We start from the raw sequence: 22,056 nt of genomic DNA, 5'->3' as shown, positions 1-22,056 counted from the left end.
TATTGTTCTGTTTACAGGGTCCCCAAGGGATACCAGGTTTACCAGGAGTCTCAGGGCCTCCAGGGCTCCCTGGGCAGCCTGGTCCATCTGGTTCTCCTGGCATTTCTATTAAGGTAAATGAATTTGATTCAGATTGATATGTCTTATCCACAAATTCATCTCTGGGAAGGGATGGGAAGACATTTTAGGGGATTTCGACTTGAAATCTATCAAAGAGATGTCTGCTGATGCTCAAATGGATGTTTTCTGGAACATACATCTTATTTTTGGAATATTTTTATTGAATTTAAATTCAAGCGCATTATATTTTGTAAAACGTTTTCTTGTCTTTGGATAGTTTCATTGTATGTTTAATGCATAAATAGGTTGGTTCTGTTTCTCTTTTTAGGGTGAGACAGGAGAGCCTGGTCTTAGAGTGAGTTGTCTCTTTTCCTTAACAAATATCTACATTATTATTTTACTAATGAGATTTATTTAAATCAGTTGTGTTGGGGTTTTACAGGGTCCACGTGGAAAGCCAGGGCCCAAAGGAGAAAAGGGGGAAGATGGACAAAATGTTAGTCCTTATTTCAGTTCTCTGCCCATGTGTCTCTTTCGTATCTGCTGTTAAACCCAAACCATCAGTGGCATAACTTATTTTTATTAAACTGCATCACATTTATATTTAAACTTTGCTTTTGCGGAAATATTGGTACCTTAGTACAGCAGAAGGGCACACCAGTGAAAACACAGTTGAGAGCAGTGTGCAGTTTTCCATTGCTCTTTAGTAGCATAACCACATTTAAAGCACTGATTAGCATTGTGTAGATAAAAGACAGAGCTAACTGTCAGCTCTACACTGAAGGGGATGACTACAGGTGACACATAAACATATCAGAGTGAACATCAAAGAATGAGAGAAACAATTCAAAGGATACATATTTGAATTCGGTAATATTGGTCCATTTTTATTTATTTCATTTAGTATATTTATCTTGTTTAATGTATTACTGTTATTTTTGTGATAAGGGTCAAGCCGGCTTACCTGGACTGATAGGAGCAGATGGAGTCCCTGGACTTCCTGGGCAAAAAGGAGAAAAAGTGAGCTGGAATTTATGTGAATTCAAAATGAGTCATGAGTCATTGGGAAGTGAATCAAAGTCAGTTCATGAGTCACTGTGAAGTTAATCTAAATCAATTCGCAAGTCACTTGGTTGTAAATCCAGATGGAGCCATGAGTCACTGAAATTTGAGTTCAAGTCGAGTCATGAATCACTGAGATGTGAATCCAAGGCAGTTCACGAGTCACAGGGATGCAAATCTAAGTTGAATCATGGGTCACGGGGGGATGTGAATTCAATTCGAGTCATGAATCACTGAGATGTGAATCCAAGACAGTTCATGAGTCACAGGGATGCAAATCTAAGTTGAATCATAAGTCACGGGGGGATGTGAATTCAATTCGAGTCATGAATCACTGAGATGTGAATCCAAGACAGTTCACGAGTCACAGGGATGCAAATCTAAGTTGAATCATAAGTCACGGGGGGATGTGAATTCAATTCGAGTCATGAATCACTGAGATGTGAATCCAAGACAGTTCACGAGTCACAGGGATGCAAATCTAAGTTGAATCATAAGTCACGGGGGGATGTGAATTCAATTCGAGTCATGAATCACTGAGATGTGAATCCAAGACAGTTCACGAGTCACAGGGATGCAAATCTAAGTTGAATCATAAGTCACGGGGGGATGTGAATTCAATTCGAGTCATGAATCACTGAGATGTGAATCCAAGACAGTTCATGAGTCACAGGGATGCAAATCTAAGTAGAATCATAAGTCATGGTTGTGTAATGAATCACTGTAATGTAAATCCAAGTTGAATTATGAGTCTGATATGAATCCAACTCAATTCATGAGTCACTAGGATGTATATCCAATCTGAGTCATGAGTCATTGGAAAGTTAATCCAAGGCAATTAATGAGTCACTGGGATTTAATTCTTCAGTTGAGCCATAAGATTAAAATTTCAAGCTGAGATACAAGTCAGTAAATTAGTCACACGTATGCGTCTCACATCTAGTCAGAGATAACAGTGGCGTATTAGATGGTAGAAGTAAATATGGAGTCACTTGTTGGTCACAGACTTGTTGTTTTTGACTTGAAACAGGGAGAAGAGGGAGTGGGAGTTCCCGGTGTTCAGGGTTTACTTGGACCTCCTGGAGAGAAGGTAATTACCACGTTTATCAGACATGCAAAATGCTTTTGTCACCGATTTTAATTCAACAGTTAAACATATTTGAGAAATAGTGCAGATTTCTATCTGAAAATGAATTTCTCCTCTTTCAGGGAAACATGGGAGTTCCAGGTCCGCTTGGTCCAAAGGTAGTTCTTCAGTCCAACAAATCTGTGCTGAATATTTGGTTGAAGAGTGGTTAACTCAGTTTTATACCTTTCTTAAAGGGTGAGCAAGGAATTCAAGGAGTGTCTGGACCTGCTGGACCTAGGGTATGTTGCAGTATTTAAAACAGAACCAGACCAGAACAGCCCTCTATATTGACTGCAGCAGTACAACGCAACATCAGCTTTCATAAATATGTTTTTAAATATCTATTTTGTTCATGTTTAGGGAAAAAGAGGTGTGAAAGGAGACCAGGGAGATAAGGTAATTGCTGTTGGTTTCCCAAGATAAACTAATTGTTAGATGTTTGAATAAAGCTTGACACTCTAATACAATGTTCTCCTCTGTTTAGAGTGCTCTAACCTACCTATCTCAGGTCATCACACATGGCCAAATGTGGTGTTTATTTGATTATACCTTTTTCTAAATGATAGTTTTGGCTAAATCAGCCACATTCAGCGCTAACTAGTTTACAGACTCAAGCAGACCCTATGTCTATAGACAATTTCCATTAGATCAGAACTGCCTTGGGCAACTCTAGAGCTGCTGTTATAAAGTGTAAAACCCTTGATGTCTACAGAGCTCAGCTGTGAAGTGGAAGGTTCCATAAACTGTGCATAAGCTTTAAAAACACACTCTACACTCACTAAACCACTGCTGAGCTCTTTATGTGAGTGTCCATTGTCAAGGAAGCTTAAGGCCACTATGCACAATGCCAATCAACAACTGGAGAATCATTCTCTGATGCATTCTCTGAGTAGATGGACCACGCCTCAACATCTTAAGGTCTGATGAATGTATCTGGGTTTGTTGGAAGTCAAACTACCACCTACTTAATGAAAGCTTGGTTCTCACTGGAGGTTAGTTTGTTGGAGGAGAAATAATTGTCCGGTGCTGCTTTTCACGGCTGGATCTCAAGCCCTTGCTTCCAGTGAAGATCCTAATACTAATGCTACAGCATTGTTTTTACAACCCACTACCACCTCATCTCCTTTCTGCCCTTCTGTTCTATGTGTATGTCTTGCTCAAGTTCATTAAGTAGGAGAGTCTGACCTGAAGCCACACAGAACTCCAGACCACTCCTGTGTTCAGTAGAGACCCTTCTTTCACTAAGGTCTGAAATCCATAGTAATGCACGTAGTTTAGAAATCAGATCTTCAGCAAGTAGTTTGTTTGTCCATGTTTGACCATGTAGTTTAACTCTCAGGTTTTAGAAGTTGAATTTTGCGAGCTCTGGAGAAGAACAGGGATCTGTGAACCATATGGAACTGCTGAGTGCTGATCCATCGCCATCAAAGAAGTAGTTTTAAGTTGAAATGACATTTCAGATATGAGTAGGCGCTCTAAGTTCTTGCCTAGCGAGGAAGATATTGCTCATATTAGCGGTCTTGGTCCTGCTTCTTGACTAGGTATAATTACAGAGGTAATTAAACCTGAGGATGCGTCATGTGTCCTCCTCCAGACTATTCCAGAAACACTGATTGTGGTACCTCTACAGGTTTTATTACTTACTGTGTAAATGTTTTTCAATTAAACCTACAGGGTGATCGTGGGGAGACAGGGTCTGTGGGACCTCAGGGAGTAGCAGTAAGTGAAGATTTATTTATTTTTTTATTCGCTCTCTGCAACCTTTGAATATACATTGTTGTGAAGACCCTCCAGACCCTCCAAAACATGATGCAGATACGAACAGAACATTGCACAACACTACAAAATCAGTGCGCCGGCCTGGCACACATCCAGTGTTAATAAATTCTTAGCTGTAATGGTCAGAAAGCCATACATACTTTCCTTTAGTTCTTCAGGTGCCTCTTCAAACATCTCTACAGTAGTTTTGCTCGTGTTGCTTTCTTAGTTACACAAAATGCTGTCAAGTGCAAGTGAGTTAGAGCTCCCTGGGGAAATTAAAGAAGTTGATTAGTGGGAAGAAAAAGGGCACGCAGCCTCCGCACAGCTCTTTTTGGTCATCCTTGGATTTTCAGCCCTACGGTCGTGGACCACAGCCGGCGCCCACTGGGTCCACATTAATCGAGATGATTAAAAAGAAAACCACCTGGATGGAGCTTTAGCCTGATCGAGATCTGAGAGTATCAGTGGGTGGGTGTCGGCACCTGTGATCTCTGTGATTAATTATTTACATTTACATTATAACTTTGCTGTTGGGAGTGCTGTCGTTGAACTTCCAGAAACTTCCAGAGACTCGGGTTGGTTCTCAAATGCATCTCAAATGGTTACATTAATGATTATGTTCTCAGTTCATCTAAGTCATGACATATTGGGATGAGGATTATAATATAAAAACAGAAGTCCTCATAAAAAATGTTTAAAGCATCTTCTGTAGTCAATAAAACATGAATTCTGATACAAAAGTGTTTTCTGTGTGTGTTCCACACCTAGGGCTTCCCGGGACCCATTGGGTCAAAGGGTGAGGAGGTGAATATTAGCTTTTTTAACTTTTTTTCAAATTTGTTTGTGTGTGTGTGTTTACGTTTTAAGATGAAGACGTTTTAAAGTTGGGGTAAGCGTAGTGTTATTTTTAGGGTTAAGTTAGTAGTACTTATGGAAAGATTAATGCTATGTTTCCACAAGGTTAAAGGTTAAAGGTTAATGCCATATTTCCACCAGGTTAAAGGTTAAAGGTTAATGCTATGTTTCCACAAGGTTAAAGGTTAAAGGTTAATGCTATGTTTCACTGGACATAGGGACATTAGAATCATATATTGCAACACTCATTCAGTTCTCAGTGTGCAACTGTGGGCTGTGGTTACACTTAAAATAGTTGAATTCACTAATAAAAAGGTGTCTACACACTTGTACACTCAGATATATTTGAGTGAGTTTGTGTGAGATTCATTTTGTCATTTTGTATCTACAGGGACAGCGCGGAGCCCCTGGGGATCCAGCTAAAGGGGTAAACACTGTAGAATCAAATGAGACATTTAAATGACACTATTTTTCACATAAACAGAGGCTAATATTCCTCTTGTTCACCACAGGTGCTTGGGCCCCCAGGGAAGAAGGGTGCTAGGGTAAGACATTGACAGACAAAGATTGCTTTCCACGCATCAAACACAGTAACATATTCAAATAAGTTCCAAATCCTCAGTAGGTGAAACATCTTCTGAGCCAGAGGTAGGGAGTGTGCGTCGTCTGTGGGTGGATCTCCTCCTACACGCGTTGGGTTTGGATTTGTCTGAACTTAAGAATCAAATCTGACAGTTGCTCTTCCTGCGGGATCCCTTCATCTACGCTAATAAAAGCAAGCAATATATCTGTCTATGGGGTGATTCACATGGTATTAATTAATGAACAGTGTTGTATTTGTATTGAATTAACAGTGGACCTTACCATAAGCTTAAGATTGACTCTAAAATTAAATCTAAGCCTAAACTTATGTCTAACTCTAGACCTAACCCTAGATAACTGGAGCAAGAATGTGTGCCTGCAATTCTGAAATGTGCCACTAGAGAAGAACTGGTAAGGACACAATTGTAAGGAGCTGGAGGTGTGGGTCTGAAAGTGGCATACTGCAGCTCTGCATTTGGATACTATTGGAATTAAATAAGGAAATAAACCAGGGGAGCAGTTGGGAGTTAGGTGCCTTGCTCAAGGGCACTTCAGCAAGAACCCCCGACCTCCCACCCCCATTTTCATCCTGCTGGTCCAGGGGATTGGAACTGGCGATTTAGCACACGGTTGTCCCCTTTTATTTCATATCTTTTTATCTTTTATCTCATAACCTCTAATAATGCCACATTTTACCAGTTGCAGCTTTGAATAACTTAATTACCTCTGCCTTACAGGGGGATATTGGACCGGTTGGACCTCCTGGGCCACAGGGAATTAAAGGGGACCAAGGAGACAAAGGGGAAAAGGTAAAGCTGTGTTGGTGTATGAGGGAAAATGCAGCTGGAGTGATTTGGGCTGATTGTGGTGTTGATTATTTGTGTTTGTGTTCTTTGAAGGGCAGTCCTGGCTTTGGTATTCCTGGACAGCCAGGTCCTAAGGGTGAAAGTGGGGAAAGGGTAAGCATCGTTGAGTTTTTTTAAGCCTCCAGTTCACTGGTGTTCTTGTCATTCATTACTGTAATTTTGTGTGTGTTTTTTATAAAGGGCAATGTGGGATTATCAGGGAAACCTGGGCCTAAAGTAAGTTCACTCACTACACCTTTTTACTACTGCATGACCGGCGTCAATATAAAGCTGTATTGTAGGTGGTGTTGGCTTAGAACATGGGCAGTTTGATAAGGCTTTGTATGGCAACATTTCCATTGTCAGTATTGCAACATTGCTAACTTACTACTGATATTAAACATGCTCATAAAAAGGCCTGCCTTGTGATGGACTTTCCAGACTGGTGACTTGTCCAGGGTGTGTTCTTGCCTTGCCACCAGGGATTCTGGGTAGGCTTCGGATCCAGCGCAATCCTGAACTGAATAAGCCGTTAAAGAAAATGTAAAAAAGTCGTCACTGTTTTTCTTGTATTCACAAGCTTCATAATCCGTTTGGTCAATAGGTAGTGCAGTGGTCACACAGCTCCAGGCTCCAGGGTTGTGGGTTCGAACTGTGAGGAGTGTGGTGTGTTCTCTCTGTGTCTGCGTGGGTTTCCTCCGGGTGACTGTCTGTGAGGAGCGTGGTGTGTTTTCTCTGTGTCTGCGTGGGTTTCCTCCGGGTGACTGTCTGTGAGGAGTGTGGTGTGTTCTCTCTGTGTCTGCGTGGGTTTCCTCCGGGTGACTGTCTGTGAGGAGTGTGGTGTGTTCTCCCTGTGTCTGCGTGGGTTTCCTATGGGTGCTCCGGTTTCCTCCCACAGTCCAAAAACACACGTTGATAGGTGGGTTGGCGACTCAAAAAGTGTCCGTAGGTGTGAGTGTGTGTGTGTGTGTCTGTGTTGCCCTGTGAAGGACTGGCGCCCCCTCCAGGGTGTATTCCCGCCTTGCGCCCAATGATTCCAGGTAGGCTCTGGACCCGCCGTGGCCCTGAACTGGATAAGGGTTACAGATAATGAATGAATAAATGTATTACATATGGCTCGTTTATGATACTGAAAATAGGATTCAGAGTATTTTACCTGAATGCGTGTGATACACTTTGTGATTGCTTACAAAACCAGTTCAACACTCACAAACTGTCTACTGTGATAAACTGTGCTGTTCTTTAGGGCAATGATGGCATTAAAGGAGATAAAGGCGAAATAGGTCTCCCAGGCAGCACAGGAGCTCCTGGACTAAGAGGTAAAGATGTAAGTAAACCATGAAAGAGATGTGCATGCTTGTGTGAAATCCATGTTCAGGTGCTCTCAGTTCACACATATCTGAATTAATGATCAGGGTTGAATTATCACCATGAATTTATGTATCCCATGGCATGTTTTTCTCCAGTGAGCTTGATACCCCTGTCCCCTCATCTGAAGCTAAAGTCGGGCTAAAGATATACTTGATTTCCACTGAACTAAATTGTAAATTACTTTCGGGAGTTCTCTCCCCCACGCAAATTTTTTTATATATGTATATATGTATTATATATTTTATATATGTATATATGTATTATGTATTATGCCGTTAATCAAAGTCATTTTACTCAATTGCACCACCTTAATGGGCCCAGTTGTTTGGTCTCATTAATGGGAACAGGGAGAGCTTGGTCCTGAGCTATTAAAGGTGACGTTAGGAGGGAGGCAGATCTTGCTTCATTGAAAATAACTACTCTGAGAGCAAGGAGACGGCGGACCACTGTTGTCCACTGAGGGCAAAGTTGGAGGTCCACTAGTGTCCACTAGCACAGTGTTTTCTGGGCGGACCACTGCTGATTAAACAGAATTTTAGACAAAATGCCACATTTTAGCACTTTTCCATTCACAGTCCAATTTACATTTTTTTCCTTATTAGGTTCTTTTTGTTATTCTTTATAAATAAGATTAGTAAATAATTTAAATCAGCACAGTGTCAACATTTTTAGCATTTAATCATTTTATATCAGTCTTATACTCATTATTATATCTCTCAGAGTTGTTGGTAATATTTGTATTAGTGTGTTTTCCAGAATAAAAGTCTCTGTGAATGTAAAATCTGTTTGAGGAGATTATAAGTGAGTTATATCCTGTACAGGACAGTAATCTGAGTGGTCCAATGGTGGACCAGCAGTGGGCTACAGTCAGTGGTGTGCCAGCCTTTTTATGCCAGTGGACAGATATATGCTTGCTGTCTCGGTACATTCAAATCAAGTAGTCAAGAGAAAATAACTAAAAAAACATCTGCGCCTTGATCTGTTTCAGGGTTTGACAGGACCAAAAGGAGACCCAGGAATAAGAGTGAGAGATGATAACCTTATGTATACCGTACCTTATATATAAACACAAACACACACACATACACACACGGCGTATATTTTTTTTTTATAATTGGTTGTGTGTTATTATCTACAGGGTGAGCCAGGTGCTTCAGGAGAACCTGGAGAGAGAGGTGTCAGGGTAATGTATCTTCTCTGTCATTCTTTCGATCTAAAGCTTTCCTTGTACATCTCTTGTTCCTCTCCAGTCTCTCTCAGCCTCTTATCAATGCTTAATAATCTTCTTTGTAGCATAATATTCTTCTTTTGGATAAGACAAAGCAAGTCTACAAGGGGTTGGACAATGAAACTGAAACACCTGTCATTGTAGTGTGGGAGGTTTCATGGCTAAATTGGAGCAGCCTGGTGGACAATCTTCATTAACTGCACATTACACCAGTAAGACCATGTGCAGCCAATGGTTCAAATCCTGAAGGCGGTGCCGTGTATCAGGACGACAACGCACCAATACACACAGCGAGACTGGTGAAAGACTGGTTTGATGAACATGAAAGTGAAGTTGAACATCTCCCATGGCCTGCACAGTCACCAGATCTAAATATTATTGAGACACTTTGGGGTGTTTTGGAGGAGCGAGTCAGGAAACGTTTTCCTCCACCAGCATCACGTAGAGACCTGGCCACTATCCTGCAAGAAGAATGGCTTCAAATCCCTCTGACCACTGTGCAGGACTTGTATATGTCATTCCCAAGACGAACTGACGCTGTATCGGCCGCAAAAGGAGGCCCTACACCATACTAATAAATTATTGTGGTCTAAAACCAGGTGTTTCACTTTCATTGTCAACGTCCGTTATTAATACTCCATTCGTCACATTCTCTCTCTGACATCAGGGCTCTCTTGGTCTACCTGGACGACCGGGTGACCCAGGTGAGAAAGGTGAGACGGGAAAAATTGGGTTACCGGTGAGCATCAGCAGCACTTTTCAAATTTTTTTCATGTAAAATAGTGTAATAGAATAAAGCTGTAAATTGTAACTATTCTTTCACTGTGTTTAATTTACACTAAATTGAAGGACACCCTTATAATGAGCATCTTCCTGTTGTTTAAGGACCAGCCGTTATGGACACACATTCATTTGTGCCGCATGTAGTGTCGCAGTCACACAGCTCCAGGGGCCTGGAGGTTGTGGGTTCGATTCCCGCTCCGGGTGACTGTCTGTGAGGAGTGTGGTGTGTTCTCTCTGTGTCTGCGTGGGTTTCCTCCGGGTGCTCCGGTTTCCTCCCACAGTCCAAAAACACACGTTAATAGGTGGATTGGTGACTCAAAAGTGTCCGTAGGTGTGAGTGTGTGAGTGAATGTGTGAGTGTGTGTGTTGCCCTGTGAAGGACTGGCGCCCCCTCCAGGGTGTATTCCCACCTTGCGCCCAATGATTCCAGTTAGGCTCTGGACCCATCGCGACCCTGAACTGGATAAGCGCTTCCAGATAATGAATGAATGAATGAATGAATATGAGCTTAAACTTCCCATGCCCCGTGCCAAGCATCAGCCAGAGGAGTATAAAGCCTTCAAGAATTGAAGAAGTTGTAGAGCTTGTAGAGAGATTCCAATTCTTTTGGAATCAAAATGTGACCGATATGCATTCAAATCCTCACAGAAATCAAGCATAAAGCTTCCAGTAAATGTGGAGTATGTATAAAATTGACTTCAGAAGAAATATTGAGTAGGAAGTTGTCCATAACATTTTTTTCTGGCCATGTGGTGGAAGTCATGTTATTGTCTTTCAGCTTGCAGAGATATCTGTGCAGTTACCTGATCTAACTGATGGTCTTACTTTTCATTGTTTGTCAGGGTCCTGACGGAACGAAAGGAGAGAAAGGCGAGCCGGTACGTTCTGTATTACGATAATTCACCTTCGCTGGCGTTGTTTTATTCTTTGGCTCTGTGTTTTGAGCCAAACTTCTCTTTTATATCTCTCCAGGCCTCCAGTCTAGAAATGTGTTGATGGTTTTTAATAAGCTGACTGACCTTTATTATGATATATTGGTGCTATTCATTTTAAATTCATAGAGATAGTGTTCGTTTTAAGCGCAAGGAGCAGCAGTCGTTTTAATTCTCATTTCACACTGTGTGGGTTTTGTATTTGCTTCCTGCAGGGAAAGCCTGGTCCAGCTGGACACCCTCAAGTGAGTCCAATCATTTTTAAACAAAGCTTTCACAGAGTGTCATAGCAGTCAGGGAAGTTCTTACTAATAAACCTTTCCCAGATAACGAAAAAAAAAAAAATCAGCAGGTAGTGTCGCAGTCACACAGCTCCAGGGACCTGGAGGTTGTGGGTTCGATTCCCGCTCCGGGTGACTGTCTGTGAGGAGTGTGGTGTGTTCTCCCTGTGTCTGCGTGGGTTTCCTCCGGGTGACTGTCTGTGAGGAGTGTGGTGTGTTCTCCCTGTGTCTGCGTGGGTTTCCTCCGGGTGACTGTCTGTGAGGAGTGTGGTGTGTTCTCTCTGTGTCTGCGTGGGTTTCCAGTTTCCTCCCACACACGTTGGTAGGTGGATTGTGTGTGTGTGTGTTGCCCTGTGAAGGACTGGCGCCCCCTCCAGGGTGTATTCCCGCCTTGCGCCCAATGATTCCAGGTAGGCTCTGGACCCACCGTGACCCTGAACTGGATAAGGGTTACAGATAATGAATGAATGAATGAATATGTTTATTATGACCTGCTATGACCCACTTGGACACCTGATAACACATACTAAGAGTGTGCGCTAGCTGAGGTTTTCAAAGCCATGTACTGCATCTTATTACCTAGAGCTAGAAAGAAGACCTCACAGCACAGCCATATGTTTTCCAGCATTGGGTTTGTAAGTGCAACATTGGGCTGGCAGTGCCTTCTTTGCCAGAAGTGCCCCATGTTTTGATGCTGTCTGGGTTGGTTCAAGCTATTGAATGCTGTTTGTCTGTGCAAGTGTATTAAATATCTGAACAATCTGATGTTCTCTTCCACCTCAGTTCATATCAGAAAACAACATCCTCACCAGAGTCATCAAGGTAGTAGAGCACCTCTTGTACTCTTGTATACGTCTGCCATTTAAGTTCTGGTTATATATCATTCACTACAAATGTTTCCAGGGTGAGCCGGGTGAGGCTGGGCTCCCAGGCCTCAGAGGAGAGTCAGGGCTTCCTGGACCACCAGTGAGTAACACCTGGGCATGTGATCCCAAGCAAAATCACAGTGCTCAATTACACTCGTCCCCCACTGTCTCTTGTGTACATGCTCTCTCTTGTCCGCCCGCTCTTATGCGTGTGCTCTCTCTCCAGGGGCCGCCAGGGAATTCCCAGGTAAGTCACTGACTATAGATTGATCCTGTACATTACTTTAGCACTTTAATTAGTTTATTTGTTTTCTACAAGGGACACATTGCCTAATAGGAAGCTAATAGGCAACCCATTGGTTAGCATTGTGCAGAGTGATGAGGAATTGTCAACCTGTAGCCACTGTAGCATCAGCAGGGATTGGACTTTTCATTTAACGATGATAGGGCAACTCCGGGGCCTTGTGTTTGTTTTTTCCACAGGGAGAAGGAAAGCTGGGTCTGGATGGTTTTCGAGGGCTCCCTGGAGCAAAGGTTTGACACAGGGCGCAGCTGGCTTTATTGCAGTTTATAATATATATCGCACCCCCCCCCCCCCTCCTCACCCCCTCTTTCTGTCTCTACCTGAAAACTGTAAGTAATTGACATTGTTATTTGTTTTTAATCATGAACCTTGTTTCCGTTTTTATTCCGAAGGGTGAACCCGGGAGGAAAGGGGATCCAGGAGCTGTGAGTGATATTTTTTAGTGTGATTCATCCCTGATATATAATACTGCACTGACATTAAGGGAATTGTATGTTGTGTAATGAGGCTACTGATGAGCCCTTATGTTCTTTGATGTGTGATATTTCTGTAGCTCTCTCATTAATGGAGTGTGTAATGTCTGAAGCATGTTTAAAATGGCGTGAATGCAATAACACATATGTGTTGTTTGTATGCGTTTGTTTTGATAGACAGGAGAAAAGGGAGACCCAGGTCGAGTTGGAGTTGCTGGCATGCCTGGTGTTCCTGGTGCTCCGGTGAGTAATGGTTCAGAAAGGCTCTTTTATATATGATTTAGTGCAGTATTGTAGATAGTAATTTCATTTATATGTAGCGTGTGAGTGTAATTAGTGAGATGCTGTATGAAAAATTATAGATCATAGGATTAACCAAGGTTATTTGATGTGTCTGTGAGGAGTGTGGTGTGTTCTCCCTGTGTCTGCATGGGTTTCCTCCGGGTGACTGTCTGTGAGGAGTGTGGTGTGTTCTCCCTGTGTCTGTGTGGGTTTCCTCCGGGTGACGGTCTGTGAGGAGTGTGGTGTGTTCTCCCTGTGTCTGTGTGGGTTTCCTCCGGGTGACGGTCTGTGAGGAGTGTGGTGTGTTCTCTCTGTGTCTGTGTGGGTTTCCTCCGGGTGCTCCGGTTTCCTCCCACAGTCCAAAAACACACGTTGGTAGGTGGATTGGCGACTCAAAAAGTGTCTGTAGGTGTGTGTGTGAGTGAATGTGTGAGTGTAGGGTCTGGACCCACTGTGACCCTGAACTGGATAAGGGTTACAGATAATGAATGAATGATTAATTTGATTCTTTACATTTTTTAATGACTTTTGGGGTCCTATAAATCTCTCTCTCTCTCTCTCTCTCTCTCTCTCTCTCTCTCTCTCTCTCTCTCTCTCTCTCTCTCTCTCTCTCTCTCTGATGTTGTTTGTAGGGTAAACCTGGTGTGGATGGAAAGCGAGGAGTAGCAGGGAAAGATGTAAGAAATGTTCTGGTTTATAGTCAGAACTGCTGGCGACAATTTTTAAAACCCTGCATCTATCAGCACAGGAATATTTTTGGTTTTTCTTTGCATCTAAAATGTAAAGCCAAATTTCAAAAGTGGTGTGACCTGCTGACAAAGAAGTACCCTGAAAAACACTAATAATACTGAACACAAAATGGAATGAGGAACTACACATGGATGGCTAAGATATAACTGAGGAAAATGTACTTGAGCAAGTTGACCACCTCTGTTAATAATAACTGTATTTCATTACATTAATCTGATTTTCTTCAGGGAGAACAAGGACTCAGGGGTGATGACGGAAAGAAGGTTCGCACAAACCTACTGTAACCTTTAAATTATATTTAATTTTTTGGAATCTAAGAGTATTTTTAGAATGGTGTATTGTTATATTTTTTTTAGGGAGAAAAGGGAGAACCTGGAGCAAATGTAAGAATTTATTTATAATGTTTACAGGATGTATTTATTTATTTATTTTTACATTATTCAGTATCTGTTGATGTTCTCGTAGGGTAAAGATGGAGATAAAGGAGATATGGGTCCTCCAGGTTTGCCAGGCCCTCCTGTAGTCTTGCATGAGGTAGGTTCTCTTTCATATTTTTCTGTGTACTGATTAATAACGTTGAAATATGACTCTGGGAGGCAGTAAATACACAAGGGTGTGAATGCTGCTCGTTCATTTGTTAGTAGTAGCTAGAATACTATTGTTTTTTTACAGGGTTCATCAATAGAAGACATAAGAAAAGCATTCCCAATACCAATGGGACCCCCGGGAGCAACGGTGGGTGCACCTTGTTAACGTCACTTGTACAGAGGCCTGCTATAAATAGAAAAGGCCCTACACTGCTCCATCTGTCCGGCACAAACTTCTGTGGAGTCGTTTCTCATATAAAGTTTGGTTTGCTCATTTTAATTTCTGCGGTCATACATTTTCTAATGCTTGCCTTCCTACTACCTCTCTGCCTCTGTGTTTGTGTGTGTGTGTGTGTATGTGTCTGTGGGTGTGGGTCTGTTTGGGGGGAAATGTGTGTATAGGGTCCCAATGGAATGAAGGTAAGATACCTTTTAATGTTTGGAAGAATGTTACAGAAGAACAAAAAGCACATTTCTTGTAAAGAACAGAAGCTGTAGCAAAGGTGATGTGTGGAGGAAGTTATATTTAGTTGAACTTTTGTGTCATCTTTGTAAACTTGTGGTCTCTGCTTATTTTCTCTGACACTGAAATGAATGACAGGCGGCATGGTGGCACATCAGGTAGTGTCGCAGTCACACAGCTCCAGGGGCCTGGAGGTTGTGGGTTCGATTCCCGCTCCGGGTGACTGTCTGTGAGGAGTGTGGTGTGTTCTCCCTGTGTCTGTGTGGGTTTCCTTCGGGTGACTGTCTGTGAGGAGTGTGGTGTGTTCTCCCTGTGTCTGCGTGGGTTTCCTCCGGGTGACTGTCTGTGAGGAGTGTGGTGTGTTCTCCCTGTGTCTGCGTGGGTTTCCTCCGGGTGACTGTCTGTGAGGAGTGTGGTGTGTTCTCCCTGTGTCTGCGTGGGTTTCCTCCGGGTGACTGTCTGTGAGGAGTGTGGTGTGTTCTCTCTGTGTCTGCGTGGGTTTCCTCCGGGTGACTGTCTGTGAAGAGTGTGGTGTGTTCTCCCTGTGTCTGTGTGGGTTTCCTCCGGGTGACTGTCTGTGAGGAGTGTGGTGTGTTCTCCCTGTGTCTGCGTGGGTTTCCTCCGGGTGACTGTCTGTGAGGAGTGTGGGTGCTCCGGTTTCCTCCCACAGTCTAAAAACACACATCGGTAGGTGAATTGGTGACTCAAAAGTGTTTGTGTGTGAGTGAATGTGTGAGTGAATGTGTGTGTGAGTGTGTGTTGCCCTGTGAAGGACTGGCACCCCCTCCAGGGTGTATTCCCGCTGGTGCCCAATGATTCCAGGTAGGCTTTGGACCCACCGCGACCCTGAATTGGATAAGGGTTACAGATAATGAATGAATGAAATGAATGACCTGTTTTTATTGGACATTTTGTAAAATGAAATAAACAAATTTAGCCACTTATTTTTGCAGAATCTTTTTTGTATGTTTTATTCTTGCCTCTCTGGATTATAGGGAGAAAAAGGAGATATAGGTTCAAAAGGAGAGAAGGTACATGACTTGTTTTATAAGCTTGAGTTTAATAGGAGCAGCTACTTTAGAAAAATAACTGTATAGATATAACTTTGCTTTGCTCTGTTCAGGGAGATGCTGGCGTCCCAAGGCAAGCTGTTGAAATTAAGGTACATATGACCTCAGTTTCTCATCTTTATGCTGTAAATGTATATTAACCAGTAATTCACTCAGAATTCTTATTTCTGTTTAGGACATCGAAGCATTATTTGAATCATATGGCATTAAGGTAATCATTCAACATCCTCCTGCAATGAAAAAGGCTCAATATAAAGCTTTCATCGTTCATAGTTAAATTAAGTGTTCTCAAGTAGTAGGAAAAACTACTGAATACTTCAACTGTATTCACTATAAACCTTGATTCCCCAGCTTTCTCTGCTGAAGGCATTGATTGACAGGCTTCTGCAAGATGGTATGGAGGAGCTTCTGCACGAAATGGCGATTAAAAAAAGAGTCAAAGGGCAGAGGACGGACACCGGCTCCAATATCATCACAGAATATACTGTAAATCTGGATTATCACTGTCCAAATGGCTTCCTGAAATTGATATTAAAATTTTATTTCAATACTTTGAAGGCTTCCCCAGTTTACCAATATTAATAATAATATTAATAATAATTCAGCTCAGTGTGCAGCTCCTATACAACCCTCTCCTCTGTTCATTCCCAGAGCTCAGTGAACTATGAACACTCCAGTGAGCCACAGACTGATGACCTCTTAATTGATGAGGAGGAGGATCTAAATGAGGAGCAGCTGCCCAAACCCTATCCTGTAAGGATTTCCAGGAATTGCCATGGTCAGATGCACTCTTGCTTGTTGGTCCACCTTGCTCATCTGTTGCTGCATGTTTTGTGTCATCCTCTCATTTCAAAAGCTCCAGTAACACTCTGCATCTGATCCAGTACCAGCACAACACACACTAACACACCACCACCACATCTGTGTCACTGCAGTATAGGGCGGTACCATGTCGTATCGTGCACAATTACATTCATTACATGAGACATTTAGGCACAGTGAAATACGCTGGAAATTTGCTCTGGGTAAAAAATTTTGCCCCAATGAGACTTCAGTCGTATGGAGGTGGTTTGAAAATAAAATATCAATATTCTATATATATTTTATACAATGTCAGAATCTTGGTAAGTTACGGTTGTTTACAAAATAAGCAAATCCTTAAACGTGTATTTGTTGCTCCTTCTGAATTTTTGAAATTGTTAGATTTGTACAAAAATTAAAATTTATTTATAATAATTAAAATAAGAAATTGAATATAATATTAATTTATGATAATTAATATAACATTGGGGCAGCACGGTGGCGCAGCAGGTAGTGTCACAGTCACACAGCTCCGGGTGACTGTCTGTGAGGAATGTGGTGTGTTCTCCCTGTGTCTGCGTGGGTTTCCTCCGGGTGACTGTCTGTGAGGAATGTGGTGTGTTCTCCCTGTGTCTGCGTGGGTTTCCTCCGGGTGACTGTCTGTGAGGAGTGTGGTGTGTTCTCCCTGTATCTGCGTGGGTTTCCTCCGGGTGACTGTCTGTGAGGAGTGTGGTGTGTTCTCCCTGTATCTGCGTGGGTTTCCTCCGGGTGCTCCAGTTTCCTCCCACAGTCCAAAAACACACGTTGGTAGGTGGATTCACGACTCAGAAATGTCCGTAGGTGTGAGTGAATGTGTGAGTTTGTGTGTTGCCCTGTGAAGGACTGGTGTCCACTCCAGGGTGTATTCCCGCCTTGCGCGCAATGATTCCAGGTAAGCTCTGGACCCACTGTGACTCTAAACTGGATAAGCAGTTACAGATAATGAATGAATGAATGATATAACATTAATTTTGTTGCAATAGTGTGTTATGGAAATTAATAAACGTATTTTTCAGTGTTTATTCATATCGCCAATAATATCGTTATCGTAATATCGTAAAAATTCCGTGGGATATTGTGATATTATTTTAGACCCATATCGCTCGCCCGTACTGCAGTACCTGAAATAATCCAACATAATCTGTGCTCATATTTGGTGGGTCCTGATCATTGAAGAACATAGTGAAAGGAGTCAGACAAAGTATGCAGAGCCACACATGGACATCAGTCTGTAATTGTAGAACTACAGAATATACCTAGAAGTAATCAAGAAGGTCATTTTAATATCATGGCTGATTGATTTATACTTACAAAAGATGATATTTTTCTGTGTGTGAATGTTCATTGAGTGTGTTTTTCTGTTTGAAGGACTCACTGAATGAAACAGAAGAGAGCTCTTCCCACTGGAACATCTCCAGTGTGGAAGGAAAGACAGAGGACAACAGAACAGAGAGCAGCATGGGAACTGAAGACAGAGAAGAGACTGTTGTGGAGAACCTCACGTCCTCCAACGTCACTCAGAATAACGCGTCTTCAGAGAGGGTAGGCCTGGCAACTTTCAGCTTCAAAAACAAGACCCTCAGGTTTGTCCGTGATGTTGTGTTATATCAGTCCTGATCTTTTGTGTGTGTGTGTGTGTGTGTGTACATTTTGCAGACTGGCTCAGTAAAGGTAGAGGTAAGTATGGAGTCAGTCCTCCACAGTCAGGAGGACACAGGGAAGGCCACATCTGGAGAGAAGAAGAAGGGGAAAGAGAGAGGAAAGGTGCAGTACATCGTAGCTTCACTTCCATTGATTTAACATTGATGGACCTCTAGCGGCTATTACATTTCTTTACCAAAAATAAGCAAGCTTAAACACGCCGAAGCCGTTGTAAAGCACGTTGTGATATCTTTCCTTTTAAAAGGAGAGTTCTTAAAGGGCTGGTCTTCTGAATGCACTCATTAAAAACACTTTAAACAACATTAAAAACCTTTTAAACAACAGTGACCTTAGACACATTCTAACATCGTAATATCCACTGAATAAATATGAACTTTTAACCTAACTTTGCTGTCCTTAAAGAAACATGTATCTCCAATAATGGTGACGTAACAGGAAGTCATCTTTGGAGCATTTCTATTGGTTCTTTGGACAGTGAAAACCTTTAATAAAGACCTTGTGTGACACTTAAAAGTTAAGAAAAGTTAGGTGCTTCTACCTAGAGTCTTTACTTTTAAGAGTGTTACATCAGCAGCCCCCCCTCCACACACACACTCTCTCTCTCACACACACACACACACACATTTCCTAAATTAAAGATGCTAACTAAACTCTTGTTAAACAACTTTTAATCATGGATAACAAACTTCTCATTAAAAGAAAACAAAAAACAACACTAATTATAACCAGTAACTAAATCTAACAACGTACAGTAATCATTATTTACTGATCTCTAGGTTGTAGAACCCTTTATTGACATACGTTTCATGACGTACTTAATGTTAAGTGGTGTAAAGGTCTGTGCTGATGTGGTCAACTTGGTAAACATATGTGTTACAACACGTACAGCCTCCTCTGCAGAGAACACAATGTACTAGTAATTTTAATATATACACTGATCAGCCACAAGATTAAAACCACTGACCAGTAAAGTGTATGCTTCATTACAATGTACACAGTTCATTCATTTCTCCAAGTTGTAATTGGAAGCAGAAAAAATGGGGAGCTGAGCCACTTTGAGAAGGTTCAGACTGTGATGGTCATAATGTTTTGGGCAGAGCGTCTCTAAAATCATAGGAACACCCCATAACCTAACCACCTGCCAAAAAGTGGTCCAAAGACAGACAAGACCTGCCATTTTGGGCCAAAACTCATTGATGCATGAGGGAACGAATGTACCACAAAGATCAAACTGTGCTGTACTGTTTTCTGACCTCCTTTTCTCAGAGTTTTTCAGGAGAGTGCGCTATAGTAACTCTTCTGTTGCATTAGACTCGTTAGGCATGCCTTCATTCTGCTTTTTTTAATATTTTTTTTTCAATATCTAAAATGAAATTTAGCAGAAACATGCCATATTTAGATCTGCTCACTGTAGAGGATGGTTGAATGTTTATTTGTTTAGAAAATGACATGTTATTTGACCAAGGATGTTCAGACTTTTGCATTGATTACATGCTGCAAGACGTGTTATTAATATAGCATTATATATATTTAGAGAATATGTATTTATTGTTAAGCAGTGCATGGTAGTTCATGTGTTGTGTGACATATCTGGTAATATTTCCCAGTGCCTTTATATTAAATGTTACTTAATGTAAAAACTATGAAGGTGTAAAAGTGATGATGATGTGTGATATTAACTTTCTGTGAACCTCTTAACTAGGGTAAAGGCAATAAAGGACGACATAAACGGCAAAGGAAACGAGTGGTAAATGACTGACAGAAACATGGCACCTAACCTTTCTAAACAAACCTAAACATGCTTAACATTTACTAATGCTCCCATGATTAAAACCTTTCTAAACACCCTTCTAACTATGTCATAAATAAACATAAAACTAACCCCGTTAGACATGAACTCTGTGCAGTATGTAACATAGAGTACAGTTTTAATCCTGTGGAGTTTTCTCATGTTGCATTACTCTGGGCTGCTCATCTTCATATTTCAGTTTATTAAATGCTGAGATTGTTTGTGGTACTTCAGTGGCTCCTGAAGTGTGATTTTACAAGGAATTGCTGATGTTATTTCTATAATATTTGCTTGATTTATTCTTCCTCTGTTCTAAAATATCTTCACTGTTCAGTGTTAGAAAATATTAGTATTAAGAAGGGTTTTTTTTTTAACATTCACAGATTCTTACAGCATTGTTTGTCTTCTCCTGACAGGAGGATCAGACCTATGAAGAAGAAGAAATGGAGGAGATTTATGACGATGAATTTTATAACTACGAATCTGAGGTGCAGTTATGAGCATGATTTTATTTTTTAAAAGAAATTATCAAAGCTTTCAAAATTATCTTAAGTATGCATACCATCCTGAACTGTAACCTTACCATGTGCTGAAGTCTGGGAAGGTTCCTCCTCACATAATTCATTCATTCATTCATTTATTGTCTGATCAAGTTGGCGGTCACCCACATTAGCCCACCTTGAATCACTGGGCGCAGGGTGGGAACACTCATACACTCACAACTATGGAGTTGCCAATACACCTACCAACATGTGTTTTTGGTCAGTGGGAGGAAACCGGAGCACCCGGAGGAAACCCACGGAGACACAGGGAGAACACACCACACTCCTCACAGACAGTCACCCGGAGGAAACCCACGCAGACACAGGGAGAACACACCACACTCCTCACAGTCACTCGGAGGAAACCCACGCAGACACAGGGAGAACACACCACACTCCTCACAGACAGTCACCCGGAGGAAACCCACGCAGACACAGAGAGAACACACCACACTCCTTACAGACAGTCACCCGGAGGAAACCCACGCAGACACAGGGAGAACACACCACACTCCTCACAGACAGTCACCTGGAGGAAACCCACGCGGACACAGAGAGAACACACCACACTCCTCACAGACAGTCACCCGGAGGAAACCCACTCAGACACAGGGAGAACACACCACACTCCTCACAGACAGTCACCCGGAGGAAACCCACACAGACACAGAGAGAACACACCACACTCCTCACAGACAGTCACCCGGAGGAAACCCACACAGACACAGGGAGAACACACCACACTCCTTACAGACAGTCACCCGGAGGAAACCCACGCGGACACAGGGAGAACACACCACACTCCTCACAGACAGTCACCCGGAGGAAACCCACGCAGACACAGAGAGAACACACCACACACCTCACAGACAATTACCCGGAGGAAACCCACGCAGACACAGGGAGAACACACCACACTCCTCACAGACAGTCACCCGGAGGAAACCCACGCAGACACAGGGAGAACAGACCACACTCCTCACAGACAGTCACCCGGAGGAAACCCACGCAGACACAGAGAGAACACACCACACACCTCACAGACAATTACCCGGAGGAAACCCACGCAGACACAGGGAGAACACACCACACTCCTCACAGACAGTCACCTGGAGGAAACCCACGCAGACACAGGGAGAACACACCACACTCCTCACAGACAGTCACCCAGAGCGGGACTCAAACCCACAACCTCCAGGAATGCCGTGCCGCCCTCCCATAACTTGATTAATAATCCCATAATTATTTTAAAATAAAGTTTTTACTTTGGGTCAATTTATTGAGCAGGGATTTAGGCCTAGACCACAGAGGATTCTAAATATTGATATTTTCCATGAAAAGGAAAATGTATTCCACCTCTAGGCTTAATAGCTGAAGTCAGGAAACAGGCCCTTTAAGAGTCTTACAGACCTTTGTTTTATATTACTACAGAATAAACCAGAGCCAGAGGAGAACGTCCATTCCCAAGAAGAGGAGATAGACGTAAGTGCTCTTGTACCAGAGAAATACTCAGTCAAACATTAGCAGTCCTACAGTGCC

At 42.3% G+C, this 22,056-nt stretch overlaps 1 protein-coding gene across 4 annotated transcripts in view; it reads left to right on the top strand.

Moving 5' to 3' along the window:
- col7a1l (collagen type VII alpha 1-like) overlaps positions 1-22,056 on the top strand; it is a 116,327-nt gene that overhangs the window by 57,899 nt on the left and 36,372 nt on the right. For 2 of the 4 annotated variants that reach the window (XR_010802150.1, XM_066667534.1), the window contains exons 34-76: positions 18-113; positions 389-415; positions 503-556; positions 1,009-1,080; positions 2,153-2,212; positions 2,332-2,367; positions 2,446-2,490; positions 2,612-2,647; positions 3,926-3,970; positions 4,781-4,816; positions 5,259-5,294; positions 5,380-5,412; positions 6,187-6,258; positions 6,349-6,408; positions 6,496-6,531; positions 7,541-7,621; positions 8,654-8,689; positions 8,804-8,848; positions 9,561-9,632; positions 10,519-10,554; positions 10,824-10,853; positions 11,673-11,711; positions 11,793-11,855; positions 11,982-12,002; positions 12,239-12,289; positions 12,452-12,484; positions 12,710-12,775; positions 13,447-13,491; positions 13,792-13,827; positions 13,921-13,947; positions 14,030-14,098; positions 14,237-14,299; positions 14,554-14,571; positions 15,610-15,645; positions 15,738-15,776; positions 15,860-15,895; positions 16,036-16,170; positions 16,336-16,437; positions 17,893-18,066; positions 18,181-18,288; positions 19,889-19,933; positions 20,392-20,463; positions 21,949-21,999. Coding sequence is in view for 3 of the 4 variants with exons in the window: in XM_066667534.1 (XP_066523631.1) it covers positions 18-113; positions 389-415; positions 503-556; positions 1,009-1,080; positions 2,153-2,212; positions 2,332-2,367; positions 2,446-2,490; positions 2,612-2,647; positions 3,926-3,970; positions 4,781-4,816; positions 5,259-5,294; positions 5,380-5,412; positions 6,187-6,258; positions 6,349-6,408; positions 6,496-6,531; positions 7,541-7,621; positions 8,654-8,689; positions 8,804-8,848; positions 9,561-9,632; positions 10,519-10,554; positions 10,824-10,853; positions 11,673-11,711; positions 11,793-11,855; positions 11,982-12,002; positions 12,239-12,289; positions 12,452-12,484; positions 12,710-12,775; positions 13,447-13,491; positions 13,792-13,827; positions 13,921-13,947; positions 14,030-14,098; positions 14,237-14,299; positions 14,554-14,571; positions 15,610-15,645; positions 15,738-15,776; positions 15,860-15,895; positions 16,036-16,170; positions 16,336-16,437; positions 17,893-18,066; positions 18,181-18,288; positions 19,889-19,933; positions 20,392-20,463; positions 21,949-21,999 (2,373 nt within the window). In the remaining variant the exon portion in view is untranslated. The remainder of the gene's footprint in view (positions 1-17; positions 114-388; positions 416-502; positions 557-1,008; positions 1,081-2,152; positions 2,213-2,331; positions 2,368-2,445; positions 2,491-2,611; positions 2,648-3,925; positions 3,971-4,780; positions 4,817-5,258; positions 5,295-5,379; positions 5,413-6,186; positions 6,259-6,348; positions 6,409-6,495; positions 6,532-7,540; positions 7,622-8,653; positions 8,690-8,803; positions 8,849-9,560; positions 9,633-10,518; positions 10,555-10,823; positions 10,854-11,672; positions 11,712-11,792; positions 11,856-11,981; positions 12,003-12,238; positions 12,290-12,451; positions 12,485-12,709; positions 12,776-13,446; positions 13,492-13,791; positions 13,828-13,920; positions 13,948-14,029; positions 14,099-14,236; positions 14,300-14,553; positions 14,572-15,609; positions 15,646-15,737; positions 15,777-15,859; positions 15,896-16,035; positions 16,171-16,335; positions 16,438-17,892; positions 18,067-18,180; positions 18,289-19,888; positions 19,934-20,391; positions 20,464-21,948; positions 22,000-22,056) is intronic. The other 2 variants (XM_066667536.1, XM_066667537.1) reach the window with 2 other exon arrangements.

This window comes from Hoplias malabaricus, chromosome 4 (genome assembly GCF_029633855.1).
Source record: "Hoplias malabaricus isolate fHopMal1 chromosome 4, fHopMal1.hap1, whole genome shotgun sequence".
Taxonomy (NCBI): domain Eukaryota; kingdom Metazoa; phylum Chordata; class Actinopteri; order Characiformes; family Erythrinidae; genus Hoplias; species Hoplias malabaricus.
This window is presented reverse-complemented; position numbering and strand designations above follow the sequence as displayed.